At 36.0% G+C, this 17,782-nt stretch overlaps 1 protein-coding gene across 1 annotated transcript in view; it reads right to left on the reverse strand.

Annotated features, from left to right (window-relative positions):
- WDR7 (WD repeat domain 7) overlaps positions 1-17,782 on the reverse strand; it is a 357,963-nt gene that overhangs the window by 291,263 nt on the left and 48,918 nt on the right. Inside the window, exon 13 of the mRNA XM_047086392.1 lies at positions 17,424-17,644. Within this exon, the coding sequence (XP_046942348.1) occupies positions 17,424-17,644 (221 nt within the window). The remainder of the gene's footprint in view (positions 1-17,423; positions 17,645-17,782) is intronic.

The raw sequence follows: 17,782 nt of genomic DNA on the forward strand, positions 1-17,782 counted from the left end.
TTTACCTTTATTTTTATCCTACTGAATAATGTTTATGTTTGTAAACAACTTAAAATCAATTTTTGAATGAAGCAGAGCATTAACAAAACAAAGATAGTAAGATTTAACTACTTTGTTCTTAAATTCAGGTATGTTAATCTTTTATTGTTAGCTTTATTTGTACTTTTTGTTGTACAATAATTTAAACACTATACTCAGCATAGCAGGTGTTTACTAATTTAAAAGTTAAAAAATGAAGTTCAGAAAGAGTGTGTTATAAACCTTTATTAAAACATCATATAGAATTTTCCTAAACAAGCATTTGTTAAACTTACTTATTTTGTGTTCCCTGAGAAGCATTCAACTGAAACATAAAACATGATTTCTTTCTTAAAAGGACATTAAGGATTGAAGGGCAGTTGATTATGGCACACATAAATTAGCTGTATAATTAAGCAATGAATCAAAATAAAGTAGCAAACTACAAAAAAAAAAATCCTTCAAATACGGCGACGTTAGACTAAAACTGGGTAAAAATACATACCGCCAAGCGTTTATTTTCAGTTATTTCAGACCACATAAAATATTTATGAGTTCCATCAGGCATCCAGTGCTAACCAAAGATAATAGTTTAATACAACGGATGCTTTGCATTTCTACAGATCACCATTAGCAACGACTTTGTTTTTATCAAATATATCCATCATTCAACTTACAAAAAGAGATGGATGCGACATTAATGGTCACTACTATTTTGCAACATCAATCTGCCAAAAAGTGGTCATTTTATTTCTCTCATCATAGGAAATAAATGTCTGCGGTGATCTTTTCTTCTATGTGTGATTAACTGAAAAGAATGCCTCCCATACAGTTCTTTTCATCTGTCCGCGTCCTTTAATCAGGCACTGATCTGCCACAGTGTTCATAACACCCGTCACTACTTGTGATTCTGCTACTTTGACTCACGAGCTCCTCACCTTTAAAATGAGGGATCGCTTAACCGGTGCCGTATACCTCACCAGCCTATTTGCTGGACCCCAAGTCCACAGTCGTCTCATTGGTGTCCATACACACTCTTGTCATTCCATTTCAAAGAGTAAGGAAAATGAGGCATGAATTGGGGGTGAAGTCTGTTCAAAAACAGGTGAATCTTTATCAGTGTTCTTTACTATGTTTGGTGTTCCTCGGGTTATGATCTATTCTTGGTAGATCTCAATATCTGAGGGGACACAGAAGTCCTGACAACACTGACCTACACATTCTCTCTGCCAAATGTCTTTTTTTTTTTTATTTTTTTTATTTTATTTTTTTTTTTAAATTTTTTTTTTTTTCAACATTTATTTATTTTTGGGACAGAGAGAGACAGAGCATGAACGGGGGAGGGGCAGAGAGAGAGGGAGACACAGAATCGGAAACAGGCTCCAGGCTCTGAGCCATCAGCCCAGAGCCCGACGCGGGGCTCGAACTCACGGACCGCGAGATCGTGACCTGGCTGAAGTCGGACGCTTAACCGACTGCGCCACCCAGGCGCCCCTCTGCCAAATGTCTTTTACTGTAGTTTATAAGCCAGCAGAGAGAAGACGGCAGACATCCTGCAAACAGAAAAGGCTTCCCCATTCCTACGAGGAACCTGACCTTCAGCACCCACTCCCACGGGAAGTTTCACTGTTAGAACTTTCACCCTCTCCATTTACATGCAGGCAACTTCAACAATTCAAGAAAAGGTAATCCATCCTCAAGAAAAGACCTAAAAGTTCTACATCATGTTATCAGTCCTGTTCGTAAAAACAATGGACAAAGCAAATACTAAGTAAGAGCAAAGGATCTGTGTCTAAAAAGCAGACTATGTTATTTTCTGGAGGGAAAGTATAACCGTAATTCAAAAAATCCTAGCTTTTCATTTCTGTCTGATGCACTCTCTTCTAAGACACATACATAAATATGCTTTAAAGAATAGTTTTGTTCCTCTTTCAAACAGTGCACTAGATGAAGAAAGTAGGCAAAGGACATACCCCACCCACAAAAAAACCATGTTTGGCCCAAACAAACAAACAAACAAACAAAATGCTATCCCCATCCCTGTAAATGAAAATAAGCCTGTGAAGAGTTAACTCTAGCTTTACTGTAATAAGCAACAGTCTGGAAATAGCCAAAATAATCAAGACTGAAAACAAAACAAAACAAAAAAATCAATATTGCTAAGCCCAAGAAAGCATAGTTATTAGAGGTACTTAACTCACAAGAAAAGATGGTTCTCTGCTTTTTAAATATGGATTAAAATAAATCTAATTTTTCTTCTTTCAAAAAAATGCTAGTCCAACTCGTGTGAAAAAAACTGGCCTAGAGTGGAAATGGCCCAATACAGTAAAACCTCATTAATTTTGATTCCGCTAATTAATTGTGAGTTGATGGTTACCTTCACAGGCTGTGTGAAAACAAATTAATGGTATAAACAAAGCAAATGTCTAACCTATTTAAATGTAAAAGGAAAAAAGACCATTCTCAAGCACCACTTTGGTATTAATTTTAATTCAAACAATGAGCAGAGTAATGATAAATAATTCTCAGCTATCTGTTAAATGAAAGCACTTAAAAGATTTGCTAAAACACAATTAACTTGGTTTCTTCTTATCTGTCCTCAAAATTATTATTAAAGAAGCACTTCTTAAAGAATATATAATAACTCCTACCTCTGATTTAGACCCAGCTTCCCCACAAATGAATTGAATTAGCACAACTCCTTTATTATTAAATTATTAAATTCCAGAGATCTTGGTTACAAAGCATCTACAACACCTACAATGACTGATTCCATAATTTGATTAATTCCATTCTATTTCACTTTGTTCCATTTCAACCTGGAAAAGTCACCTGAACGTGACTTAACATCAAGGACATTTTAAGGGGATAATGTAGAAGACATTTAAATTATGTAATTAAAATAATACAACTAAAAAAATGTGAACCTCATGCATTTAGGCTCCTTTTTTGATCACACACCCATTCATTAAAAAAACTTTGTAATGTATGCCCGTTGCATGTATATTTACAAATTATATGCATACTTCTGTACTAATATACATACCATGTACATTGTAAAACATGCACCAAAAATATGTTTTAAAAGAATGACTCCAAGTTTGAACAAATTGGAGAGGAAAGGAAACACCTTCTTAAATGTCTTGCTAATGTCAGGCAATACCTCAAAGGACAATACATACCTTTACAAAGATTTCACTGTTAATGATTATGGATGTAAATACATATTTGCTGTAATTATAATGGGGGGGGGCTGCCCTCCTGCCAGACTGACCAAATGATCACTGCCTTAAACCGAAATGTAGCCGATGAAAACATATTTAAGTTTCACTGAGAATATGTTCCATCCTTTGCTCTGCCCATCCTATGTGGCTCTGTGGTGGCCAGGTGAGGACCCAGACAACAAGCATCCTCGTCCCTTTTGGTAGCGGCTCTGCTCTTCCCCCAGGTGAGATGTGCCCACTGGGTGTGTGAAACACGTGAGACACCGGTGTCCTTCCACCTGGTAATTGTTCATAAGCTCAACTTCTTAGGGTTAAAAAGGGGCATAGACAAGAGCTTTAATATTTTATTCCCTTACCCCAATTAACTGCCTCACAGTTTAGACTTTAGCAACCACTTCCAAGTGACTTAAAGAGTGTTCAACTCACAAACACCATTTCAAATGTTTTAGTGTTTGTACAGCATGGGGTGAGCATCCTATCAACTAGGCCAGTACTTTATAGGTAAAAATTATTCAAACTCATGTTCCAAACACTATTAATTCTGCCCTAAAATATGCACCAATGACATCAAAAACTAATTGAAAACAAAGGCTAACAACAATAAACAACAGGATATTTAATAAAAAACCATATTTTTATTTGATGAAAATATTAAGATAACTGCGGCAAGCAGAGGGAGGGAGATACCTGATCAAAACATATACACTCCAGAGCCCATTTTTCTTTCCAAATAATTCTGATCCTCAACCAAACAGAGTCTCATTGAGTTTGCCAGTAAATAATCCTCACGGTACATTAGTGCTGAGCCACAATCACAGAATCGGACAGAGTCAGAATATGCCACCTAGGTCATCCAGCCCGACCTTATGCATTTTACAAGACTTCATTTTAAACCATTCCCAGAAACCTCTTATGTAACCTGTTCCTAAACATCTGCCATGAATTACAGAAATTAGAGACAGCTAGTTTATCCCTTCCACCAGCTCTCTGAGGAGATGATTCTGTTTTCCAATAGCTCCCAGTATAAATGACATACATACATTTTTCCTACTTTTGCTCATTTGCTTTCTAAATTAAATTCTTTTTCTTCATATCATTTCAGGGGCAATCTCTTAACTGCCCCCAAACAATTTTTTTCTTTGAATCTTCTCTAAATATATGATCACTAACTATTGTCTCTCCTTTTAAATGTGCCCATCATTAGACGAGCTATAAATGACCAGCTTCTTTCAGTCATAAATCAATCTCACTATTCTCTTAATCATTATTTCTTGTACTTCCTAGAACTCTTTCTATGGAGCATAAATGTGCAGTTAAGATGCATCATTTATCACTTTTAAATATTCCACCTAAAGTGGAAAAGTGCCCAGGAATGTTAATTTCATTTCCACATGTTCATGAAACTAGCTTAAAGAATTTTTTTTTTTTTTTTCAGAAATCCATAGCTCAGCCTTCCTTTTTTTTTTAGGGGGAAAAAAAAGCTAGAAGGTTTTTCTTTGATAGCTGTTTTAGAAAATAAGACCATGTAGTCCAACCAAAACACTGACTGACCATCTAATTGGTAATGTTCTATATGAAAATAAGACTTATAGAAAACAAGTTTTAACATCTTCATTCATTCACTATATACAAAAGATAATAAAGAAAGAGTGAGCTAATCAGAATTCCACCTTTCTTCATCTGCTTCTTTATTAATTAAACAGCAAAAAAATATGAAGAATTTAATGTAAGACTAAGAAGATACTGCCTATCAGAGAAAAAAATTAATAAATGACATTGAGAAAAGTTATTAGTTAAGAACAGATGATTTTTATCCTCTCCTCACCCCGCAAACATAAATAAATTTCCGCTAAAGTATCTGACGTTTGCTCTTAATCCAGCCACTGGTTTTTAATCAAATTTCATCAAATTTCTGGGTGGGGGAAGATTCCAAACTTCCGAAATATGAAAAAAGCTACACAGAAAAAGGAAAGATTGCGCTCGAACAGGAGGGAATTTCAATAACAACAGAAAGCACATAAGCCTAAAATTGCAATTAAGTTAAGCATTCATACAAGCCTGAAAATCCCCAAGAAAAACAAATAAGCAAAGGATGAAACATGTCTCAAAAAAATCGTGAAAATCTTCATAGAAAAATTTTAATACCTCTAGTAGATAAAGAAATGCAAATTCAAACACCTACCAATTTAGCCTAAACATTTAAGAAATTGTGATAGCAAACAGCCAACCTTTACTGGGTTCTAACTTTGTGCTGGGTATTATTCTAAACACAACGCTAAATTCTAAATGCTGTAATTCATTATAGTCTCACAACCCTCTGAGGTAGGTATAATTATTATTTCCACTTCACAGATGTGGAAACTAAGGCAAGATAAAAACATCTTGTGCTGGCAAGTGACAAGGAAATAGGCACTGAGGATAGAAAAGAATTTGCTACTACACCTCAGTAGCCTTAAAAACGTTAATACCTACTACACAAAAATTCTGAGGTTCTAATCTTAAAAAAATTCATAATATCTAGCCAAGGGAGTAATCATAAATTTTAACAAATTTTAAAAGATAGTCAATATCGTATTGTATAATGCAAGAGTTTAAATTAGGAACAAACTACATATCCAAAGTAGGAGAACTGCTAAGTAAATAAGGTATGCTCACATAAGGTAATGTTCTACAAGCACTAAAAATTACTTTCATGAGCAAGTATAACTTGGAAAAGTATTTGTTAGGATATTAAATGAAGATGCCGTGGGCTCAGATAACTGTACCTACAATATAATCACGAGTATACAGTAAGTGGATTTTAAAAGCCTACGGGAAAAGACATCCAAATGTTAATTATGGTTCTCTTATAGTTAGAGGGATAACAGGTGACCTTTTACCTTCTTAGCTACCTCTTTTTTCAAACAACTTAACAGTGTGTATCCATTAAATTTATAAAATTGCAGTTAAAAATTATAGCAAACAATGTGTTATAAGTAAGAGAAGGTAAAAGAGGGGATGGTTAAAACTAAAAAACTCCAAAGCTGAATAATCAAAGATAAAAACTAAAAGGGAAATTAAAAGAGAATTGAGCAATGCATAGTTCTCTGAAGGAAAATTGGAAATACAGGAATTCAAGAGAATGGCTGTATTTTGTTCTATAGTGAATGATATTCAATAAATTAGCACTTTACAATTAAGTATGCATCAAAATTATATATTTATGTAAATCAATAGTGAAAAGATAGTAAAAAATTAGAGAAATACAATTATTTTTAAATACACAATTACATCTACTGGGAGGCAGTATGCATGGTGCATACGTTCAAGTCAGCCTTCAAGTCAGACTACTTAGGACCAAATTCCAGCTCGGCCACTTGCTAACTGTGTGACTTGGGGATGTTATTTAACCTCTCTGAATCTCATTTCTCTGTATAATGTGACCAACAGTAATAACCACACCTCACCGAATTACTGTGTGAGTTAAATGAAACGTACACAAAGAAACTGGCACAGTGACTAACATATCACGCATACAAAAGATAATAGTTAAAACTATTTTTACCATTATTATCATCTCATTATACACCATAAATTCTGTCTTTTAAAATGGAGTTATATTTATTTTTTGGAATTGCCAATGTGTAGGCATTCGCCAGGAAATATGAAGATGTTTATTAATATCTCTGCTTTCATTTAATCTGAATAGTTCTACCTGCATAATCATCAGTACCATTCAATTACCTTAAAATTAATTAAGTTCTTAGCACTTTTAACAATACAAGTCAATAAAAGTATTCAGTCCAACAACTCAATGACCACCTTTCACTGTTCCTGAATATTTCCTCACACTGCTTTTCCATTGAATTTACTTTATAACTTTTCACTTCATGTCTTTAAAACAGTAAAATGCTTTCTTTAATTTCACTCACTGAAATTAAAGTCTTAGAGACTGAGACAGTCAACTCTGCAGAGACTGAAAATCATCAAAGTTTTTTTTAAAGAACTCAAAAGTGCTGCTCTTTTCCTCTTCTGCACCCCAGTCAGCTGTGTCCACTTATTGCCCAAAACCACACCCAAACCTTGGGTTACACACACTCAAGATCTAAAGTCTTTGGTCACAAATGGTCCTCTTTCTCAGAGTGCACTGAATTATGACTCCAAGTGACTACTGGTCCTGCCCTTCTATTTTCCGATGCCTCACTTAGAAAGGTGACTTTAAGGCACTATCTATCTGACCTGGTAACTTTAAATCTGCCCACTTGGCCTCAACCTATTCATCCCAATCAACCCTGTATCCTTAACAAGAAATAAACATCAAATTTACATACCTCTGACATAACTAGGAAACATCTTTTTTCCCTTCTCATGGAAATAAATGGGTTAAAATAGATTCTGGCTTCATTTTTCCAACTGGAATACCAAAATAATATGTATATTGCCTAGCAGTAAACTACTAGAACATATATACTAAAAATACTTCTTTGTTTAGTAAGAATGCTGGCTGGCTTTTTAGGTCTATATCAAAGAACACTGGAGAAACCTAACCTTCAGTGTCCACAAGTAGGCAAGAAAGTTGTGCCTCGCCAAGAATTTATGCCTAAGAAAAGCAGTAAGTAGGGTCAAACTCCCCCCTTGATCGCGTGGGGTCATGCTACCAAAGGCTTTGCAAAGGTAACAGTCATACCCTTCTGTAATCTGCCCACAAATTTCCATTAATGACACAGTTGGGGCCTTTCAGACAGTTGAAAACGCCAATGTTCAAGCAGTGAGCAGGCAAAGCACAACACTTAAGACTACAATTTCTAGGGAATTTGTTGCTGTCTTTTGACATCCTGAAACTTCTGTCTCGTGCAATAAAAAGATGCAGTTAGGGAGACAAAGGGAACTCATCCCTAATTTGGGCAGATTCTAAAAGCACCTGGCCATAGTTAGGAAACAAGGAAATTAAAAGCAGTTCCTGCTATAGGAACAAAGTATCTATAATAAAGTCATCTCCAAACTGGAAATGAATGAGTATGTTCCCCAGATTTAGGCCTTTATCACCCAAATGAGAATGCAGATAACTGAAAATACAAATAAAAAAACAATAATAATGATTTAATGAGCTCCTATCATAGGCCAAGCATTATCTCCCAACTTTAACACTTTACAGCAGCCGTTAAGTTGCTATAAAGTGTTGCTAGAGCTCCAAAATGTGAAGTAATCTGCTGAAGTCACCCCAAAATGAAGATACAGATCCAGGTTCATTTGGTTCTAAAGGCCCTGTTCTCACTGACATGACCGACCAGTGGTTCACGGTTTTAGGTTCCACATGCCTACAGCAGAAAGTTTTCTCCACCTCCTTTTGGAAAGTCTTCACCAATGTCTAATTGGTGTTCAATTAGACCACCAATTGGAGGTGGTCTAATTCACCAAAACTAATTCTGACTTTAAAAAAAATTATCATACACTAACTGGCATTTTTTGTTATTTTTGAAATACATTCTTCCTTTCTAATCTCATATCATTCCATTTCATTCCACTTCATTCTGTGTCCAATCTTTCCTTGGAAAAACATCACGAATACTTTTCAGGACAGTTTCATATTTTATTATCTTGTTTCTTCCAAACACCCTTCCTAAGTAGAGTAAAATAAAGCGCCAAAATGGGGGCACCTGGGTGGCTCAGTGGGGTAAACGTCCGACTTTGGCTCAGTTCATGATCTCATATTCGTGAGTTTGAACCTGCATAAGGCTCTGCACTCACAGCATGGAGCCTGCTTGGGATTCTCCCTACCCCCTTCTCTCTCTCTCCATGTACCTCTACCCCACCCCCACCCCCATTTGTGCTTTCTTTCTCAAAATAAACAAACTTAAAAAAAAGTGTCAAAATGGTCTTACAGACAACTAACCGGCTTGCAGCATATCCAAGACCGTTACTCTGGGGGTGTCTGGCTGGCTCTGTCGGTTAACCGTCCATCTCTTGATTTCGGCTCAGGTCACGACCTCATGGTTTGTGGGATCCAGCCCCCTGCCTCAGGCTCCGCATTGACAGCACAGAGCCTGCTTGGGATTCTATCTCTTCCTCTCTCCCTGCCCCTCGCCCGCCCCTGCCCCACTCTGGAGCGCATTTGTGCACACATGCGCTCTCTCTCTCTCAAAATAAATAAACATCAAAAAAATATATTACTCTGATCTCTTGGTCATTATTTTCAAAGTAATGCACAAATATAGCAAGTTCCTACCAGCACTTGCCATAGATAGAGCCATCAGGTACTAGTAAAAACAACGTAACGGCTGCAGACTCCTCCATAGAACACACACACAACATACCAAGTACATCTGTAAACAGAGGTCATTCAGGCACCACGGATGGTTTTACACACACCCGTAAAGCTAACACATTCCAATACCATACAGATCACCCTTCCTGAAAGTCTTTCGAAACCACCCACAGCTGGCCTACTAAGTGCCCATTCTAGGGCCTCTCTGGGAGACTTGTACTCAGGGAAGTCCTACAAGGGTACTTCACAACGTTTATTCTGTTGCCTTATAACTGCCTGTCTTCTAGTCTGGCTCCCTCATCGGATGAAGCTCTATAAAATAGGGACTATATCTTATCGACTACTATATACCTGGCTCTTGAAGGCACCTGGAATATGGTTGGCACTCAGATACTTGCTGAACGAATGACTATTCAAAAATACATTGCACCTAACTGAACAGTCACCTTAAAAAGTCATTATTATTTTCTAACAATTTCCACCATTTTAAGATACATTTTAACTCATTTTAAAATTGCTTTATGATTAGGTTACTCAAGAAAAAGTAGTCTTTAGGTCACACTATCTCTTCAGCTCAAAATAAACAGTGAAATTAATCACCCACTTCATTCACAAAGTTTAGCACCAAATCACTTCTGTTATTAAAACTAAACTTCATGCCCAATGTAATCTTATTTACTTCCAAAGACATGACTTAAGATCTTAAAAAAGCCTTTCTGAGGTAAAAGAATATCTAAATTTTTTAAATGTCTGGCACAATATAAGTGTAGCCTGAGCAGAGGGATGCAATCTTCTCATTAATATCGAAGGGACCACTCACTGACAGTCTTTTGGTATATTACTGGATTGTCTCAGCTTCCTACACAAGAGATAGGGTGCGTTATGATATTTGAACACATAAATATTCAGAGCAGGAAAAATTAATTGTCTTGAATAGAATAATATGATAGTAGTAAAAAATTGGAAAACGCTATTATCAAGAATAGAATATACGCCAATCAGAATGGATAGCCAATACGGTATTGATATATTAATGCGTTTGCCCTTTCAAAATGAGAATGGGTGCTATGCACTTATACATACTCTGCATACAACTACTTAAAAGCCTGAATATTAGCAAGTCTTCAAAGACTATAAGGATGATGGAGAATTATGAGGGTAAATAGGTGGTATAAACCTATCTCTAAGCTTTTAAGGGATAATTTGGCAATACCTAGTCAAAAGGCTTTAAGAAATCAATATGCCCTTTCATACAGAAATTCTATATCTACAAATCTATCTTAAGCAATCGTTTCAGATGTGCAAAAATATTTAGCTACACTAATTTGTATTCTCACTGTTGACAAGAAAAAAATCTTAAAGCAACATTCTAAAATTTCTGATAAAATAAATTACCAAGTATTAAAAATGATGTTGGAATGTATTTAGTGAGACAGAAAGATGACCAGAATATCTTTAGAAAATATTTGTGTTCTCTGTAACTAACAGTGTATTATTTAATTTAAAAAAATAATAATTAATTTCAAAAAGACAGTGCTGAACGCATAAAAACATATGAAAATGGTCTCAAAATCCAAGAAAATTAAATGTCAAAGGAAAAAAGGACTGTTACAGAACATTATGTACATTGTGATATATTTTAGAAAAACGTTAGTTCTGCCTCCTGCTTTTGTTTCATTTGTATTACCAACGTTTACTCTGCTTGGCTTTAGAGACTATGTCATAATAATAAATATTGCTTTATAAATGTAACATGCAAATTAAATTAATAACAAAAGCCCAAATTCAAAAAGGTGAGATAAGAGCTAATGCAAACAAAAGCTTCCAGTACTTTAAAAAACACAATATACTAAAAAGAAACCTGATTTGTTAATTGTTCTTAATGGCTGTGAACATTAGCCTACTAGCATACATACAGTCACATACACCATTCATATTACTGTATTTGTCTCTAAGAGCTGGGGATTTAATATTGTCAAGAGAAGGCACAATTAGGTTAGATGCCTGACTTTCCTGTTTTCGCAAATCAATGCTGCCCCCTTCTGGATACTTCTGGAGATTACAGGGTAAGACAAGTTTATCAAGATACAATAAATGAAAAGTAATCATATTTTCATCTCTTAAAGAAGTCAGCCTATAGCTCACGTAAAGAAACATATGTATTATGGGTACTAAATTTATTTTGAAAAATTTTCCAAAAATTCTGTTTTGAATACAAAGTTCTACTAGCAGCACACAACTGGTAATCCAGTCATTCAAGCCAAAGGAAGAGGGAAATAGTAAACTTATATTAACTAAAAATAAACAAAGCAGAATACTTAATAAAGTCACTTCTTTGGTTCCCTTCCATATGTGTTCCTCTCATTCCCAAAGCAAAGCAGAATCTGAATTTGGTAATCTTTCCAGTTCAATTTTAATAATTTTATTACCTATGCATGTATCCATACATACACGGTATATGCACTTGTGTGTTTCTTAAATGTAAATAAGTGGGATCAACAGCATGACACACACACATGTTCCTTGTCACAGGCTGTACTAAGCACAGCCACCTGCTACAAGGGCAGACAGAGGAAACATGGGTAGCTAGCTCCATGCAAAGACATGACTACCATTCTACAGGTAAGAAATATCCTACTGGGTCACCAGTGTTATTTTTTCACTTCTGCATTTTCATTCCTGTCATTAGTATCTGTCTGGTTTATGAGGGGAAATGTTTTCTAAAGCACTCCTGACATTTAAAAATTATTTTCTTAGTCTTTTGTTCAAAGTCTGGGTTTTTTTTCTCTGAAATTAAAATACGTGGACATAAAAGAAAATGTTCCTGGGTCTTGGAGAGTGGGATCCTTTACACTGGAAGCTAAGGTAAAAAAAAAAAAAAAAGAAAAAAAGAAAAAAAAAAGAATGATGAGTAAGAGGGAAGGTGGCAGGGAAGAAAGGGAAGAAGAAGTCAGATCATTATCAACTATTAACTACTAATCCTAATACGAGAGACTTAGAGCAGGTATCCTGCTGTGGGATTTCAGAAGCCCGAAGAACATCTGTCCCCCCTTTCAAGAGCTCTCTTCCTCCAACTCCCCAACTCCCCCAGGGATTTGGTGCACTCTTTGGCCTCCCCTAGCCTACAGTTCAGATTTTGGAAATTCACCCACCTCTGACAGCTATCCAAATATGGGGAGCCTTCTATCTCTAACTGCTCTGTTGCTTAAATTTCTCAGTTATTAAAATAAGACTAAGCTAAAATGCTAGAGTTCTAAAATATTAAAACACTGTAGTACTGAAAATCTCTGAAGGACTGTAAGATATTGCACTCAGAGTTAAGGGAACCACACAGCTGGACAACAGGAGGGAAAGGAGACTTGTTTTTCATTAATAAGCTGTAATACCTTTTGCATTTTATATATCCACTTGTAAAATATTTTAAGACACTACAGTAATATTCTCAATGCAGATGAAAAGTTAAAATTAAAAAATTCAAAACTGTAGCAAGCCTGTTTTTACAAGCTTTTTTTAAAGTGTTCTATATGAGTATTAAAGTGGCAATCTAATCTAACAATAATATAAAGGTTCCAAAAAATAATGATGATAATATAAAGGTTCCACTTTAAATTTGAATCCTATTAAAACTGCCTCAGAACTCTAACACTTGAAAAGCAACATTCAAGATAAAAAACACTCTTTTAAAAACAATAAACACAGCTTGGAATGACAAACAAAAATGGTACAGAATGTTACGCTATGCTGTATGATTCAAATACTATTTTAGTAGTTTTCCTTCAGTTTTCTTCCAGGTGTATCTTTCATATAAATATACCATACATGTATCTTTCATATACACAGCACATGTATGTGTACCTTTTGCACATAGGTAGGGCACATGTATATGTATCTTTCACATGTAGGTTTCATGCACATGTGTGTACATGCATCACTCATCTGTATAGAGGGTACATTTTGTTTCATCAAGAAATCAAACCACCAAACAGAAAAACAGCAACCTCAAACTGAAGTTTTTCCCTTTACATTCCATAATCTTAAGAAGAAACAGAAATGGCAAATAACCTAGTATTAGAAATTTCAAAACTACAAGTTTCAACATCCACCCCAAAGTTGATACACAAAGCTCACACCATTTTTTGAGTGGTCTACCAAAGCTCCTTGTTTCTTTTGGAGTCCCTAGAATATGCCCCTCCCTTTCCTTTACAGAATTTTGTAGTATCTCTCCTTTACCATGTATAGTAGGCCTTGTAGAAGCCTTACTTAACACGTGCCTGATCACCCTCCTAAAATGCAAGGTTGTACTTCTGGGAACACGTAAACACATTACTTGGCAGGGGGCACCTGGGTGACTCGGTCGGTTAAGCATCCAACTTCAGCTCAGGTCATGATTTCGCGGATCTTGAGTTCGAGCCCCGCATCAGGCTCTGTGCTGAGAGCTCATAGCCTACAGCCTGTACATTACTTGGCAGATAGTAATACCACCCCCAACAACTTTCTGAATTGTTCTCAATAACCCTTTAGCACTGCACAATCCTGAATTACTTTGATATTTCATATTCAGAACCCAGTGCGGGGCTTGAATTCACGAACCATGAGATCATGACCTGTGCAAGTCCAGGCATCCCTGAACATGTCAAATTTTTAAATAATTAAAACTCCCATTAATAAAAGAATACATGAATTGTTTATCAAAAATAAAGTATATAGAACCACTGAGCCTGGCACTAAATTAATGTTAATTTATAGTAAGAATATGGAAAGGTTTTTTGATACAAAGATGCTAAAATAGCATAAAAATGATGGAGTGGGACAAGAAAGGATGACAAATACCTAGACAGCAGGAATGTAAGTACGTGTCATTTGTCCCCTGAGAAATGTATGTGGAGTTGTGAAGGGTACAGTCTGTCCTCAGAGCTCGTCTCTAGCTACAGTATCTTTTCTACCTAGCAGGTAGGATTTCATTCTTTCTTTGCTGTCTACGGAAGCTAAGAGACAATGATTTGCTTAGTACTCAAAACCTTCTATATCTTGATAAACATGAAATGAATACAAAATAAAGGAAAAATCATCAACCTTATACGTTCTTGATTATAATTTAAGTAAATTTTAAAACACAATTCATATTCCTCCATTTTAGAACATCTTTTCCTGTAAAAAAAAAAAAAATGCAGGAAGTCAAAACTCAACTTTCTGAATCTACCTAAGACAAAAACCAAAAGTCTATTCTAAACCAAAAAGCAGATGACAAACTTTTCAATATTTACCTTTAATCATTACACTTAATAAATATTTAAAATCTCCCAACTACCAAATATTTTCTGCTAAAAGAAAGTGACACCAGATAAATTTATGAGAGGGACAACCCAAGCATTGGAACCGTCATCTGATGTCATTAGCTCTAAACTTAGCAAGACAGTCATTTGACAAACATTTAGCAAATATCAAATTCTTAGCTTATTTATTAATCATTTAGGCCCTTTGATCTTCAAACACATTAGGTAATGTCCCTAACCACCGGCTAAATGGACAGCTTATTAACCAGGCAGTCACAACTTGTTAAATTATCACAAAGCTAAAAGCAAGTTTGTCTTAATGGTACTTTTGAAAGTCAATTAAAAACAAGAGAATCTCTATCGTTAAGCCTATAAGTAAATTGTAAATCATACGTTATTTTCCAAGTGCCAGACTTCCTGCTCCGTGTCTCCGCCTCCCATATCACCCAGTCCACTAGCACCGTGGGCCGGCCCCACCTAATAAGGAGTCCGCTCCCTATGTAGTTGCATGTGTCTACAGGTAGCTCTTTACTCACTAAAAACATTTCTAAATGCAACTGGTCAAAACAAATTTATTGTATTAAATATCCACTTGAAGTTTTTAAAAAAAGAAACCAGAGTATGCTCTCATACAAACATACAAGCTAAAACACATACAAATTTATGTAGATTCAAACAGAAAACATGATCCCATGTAAACCACTCCCAACTTAACTTTCAATATTTGTAATTTAAAATTTTTTTTTCAACGTTTTTATTTATTTTTGGGACAGAGAGAGACAGAGCATGAACGGGGGAGGGGCAGAGAGAGAGGGAGACACAGAATCGGAAACAGGCTCCAGGCTCCGAGCCATCAGCCCAGAGCCTGACGCGGGGCTCGAACTCACAGACCGCGAGATCGTGACCTGGCTGAAGTCGGACGCTTAACCGACTGCGCCACCCAGGCGCCCTCAATATTTGTAATTTAAAATACATATTTCTCGGGGCGCCTGGGTGGCTCAGGCGGCTAAGCGTCGGATTACTCATTTCTGCTCAGGTCATGATCTCGCAGTTTGTGAGTTTGAGCCCCGTGTTGAGCTCTGTGTTGACAGCACAGAGCCTGCTTGGGATTCTGTCTCCCTCTCTCTCTGCCCCTCCTCCCTCGCTCTCTCTCTCTCAAAAAAATAAATAAAAATGTACAAAAATAAATAAATCAGATACCTATTTCTCTAATATTTTTAATGTTTTCTTACAAAAACAAGAAACTGCCAAATCGGGAATGGTTGTTCTAAACTGGTATAATCTAAATAATCAATTTCAGGATCAAAAATTAGATATTTCACCAAATTTGCAGTCAGGGATGAAAAAATTCTCATGTTTCACCATAGGGAATACCTACTGTAAAATAAGGCTTAGGATGGGATTGTAACAGCACTAAAAATCGCAAGTGCAATTACAATGGTATCTGTTTCACTGAAATAGACATAAGACTGGTTGCTTAAATAAACACACAGCAATTGTTCACAGTGATGGAGATAAGAAACTAACATTAATCCCACTGGAGAGAAAGGAAAAGGCAGGATTAAAAAAGAAAGAAGAGAAGGATTAAGAACCTGAATTTTCAAGTCTGGCAGAAAAAAAAAAAAAAAAGGATAATGGGCACTAAGTCTGCCAACACCACCGCCAACATCAAATCAGACAAATTCTAGCTCTGGCAGAACACAGCAGATAAAATACACTGTTCGGAAGGGGAAGTAAGTAAGTAAGCAGAAAGGCCAAGGAAAATTTCGTAGGTTTTGAAATGAGACACCTCGTGAACACTGCATCAGATACACAAGCAAAATGTTCTCCCGTTCAGAAAGATCGTAACTGGTGAAGCTGAGTGGGTTTCAGTGAACATGGAATCTGTGTGAGACAACAGTGCGCCTCTGCGCATCCGCACACAGGTGAATGTTGGGGGATGGTGACCGCACACACAACAGTGGCTAATCACAAGAAAAAGTTCATGATTAACACACAGTGAAAGAAATTGTGGGTAAAAAAATGTGGGTCTGTTACTTAGCAGCCCAAAATTTCCCTCCTAAAGCCTCACATTCCTAAAATGATTAGGGTTTTTGACATCGTTACATACCCATCACTAAGAAAGCAATCTGCTTCCACAAAAGTATGTACGAAATTCTCCAAAATCATTATCAGTGACCGTTATACTTTCCCTTGTCACAGTGTTTACTTAAACAAACACTATTAGTAAGCATTGGTAAGTATTTTGCCTCTACCAAAGTACACATTCATCATCTTTCTTGCTTAGATAGGGCTGAAAATAATAAGATTGCAAAATATCTTTGTGAATATTTAAACTACTTTAAAACGGAAAACTGGAACTTTGATAAATACATTCTAACCTGCTCCTATGTTTCAGAGACAAGCCACACCATTTAGAATTTAGAAGCTAGTAACAGGAAAAAACACTATGTGGATCTTCTATTTCTGTGCCCAACAGTAAATAATTACAATTCTGCTGAAATAGTATATGTTACCATTATCTAGTTTTAAAAGCTGAAAAGGTTTTGTTAATTCTCTTGTCACATTTTCTTTCAGTTACTCTAGATTCCATTTTATATTATGCCTGAGAGCAACAGAATTCAGCGCTACCACAAATAAAATAATCTTTTATGATCAACTTACACTACAGTTTTCAGGTGGAACTAGAAGTTGAGTAATCTCGCCACCATGCACACAGAAGATGTGCTTCATTTCTCCAGAAAATATGTCCCAAATTATGACTGAAAAATCCACACCTCCAGATATCAGGTATCTTTGATCATAACGAGCTGAGACCTGATGAGGATATAGCAAACATGTGACTTTGTTCCGATGACCACGGAGTGTTCTGTGAGGTGGCCAACCTGTGAATGAGGTTTTGGATTTAAAATGGGAAAATCAAAGTCTTACAAAGTTTCAACAAATAAAAGCAAATATGAATCATCAGAATACCTATACATTTGATCATAGAAAAAAACTTCTAATTTTATCGTCGAAAACTG

Source organism: Lynx rufus, unplaced genomic scaffold (assembly GCF_022079265.1).
Source record: "Lynx rufus isolate CCGP_SWC_20201006 ecotype Redwood Valley unplaced genomic scaffold, mLynRuf1.p SCAF_20, whole genome shotgun sequence".
Lineage (NCBI taxonomy): Eukaryota > Metazoa > Chordata > Mammalia > Carnivora > Felidae > Lynx > Lynx rufus.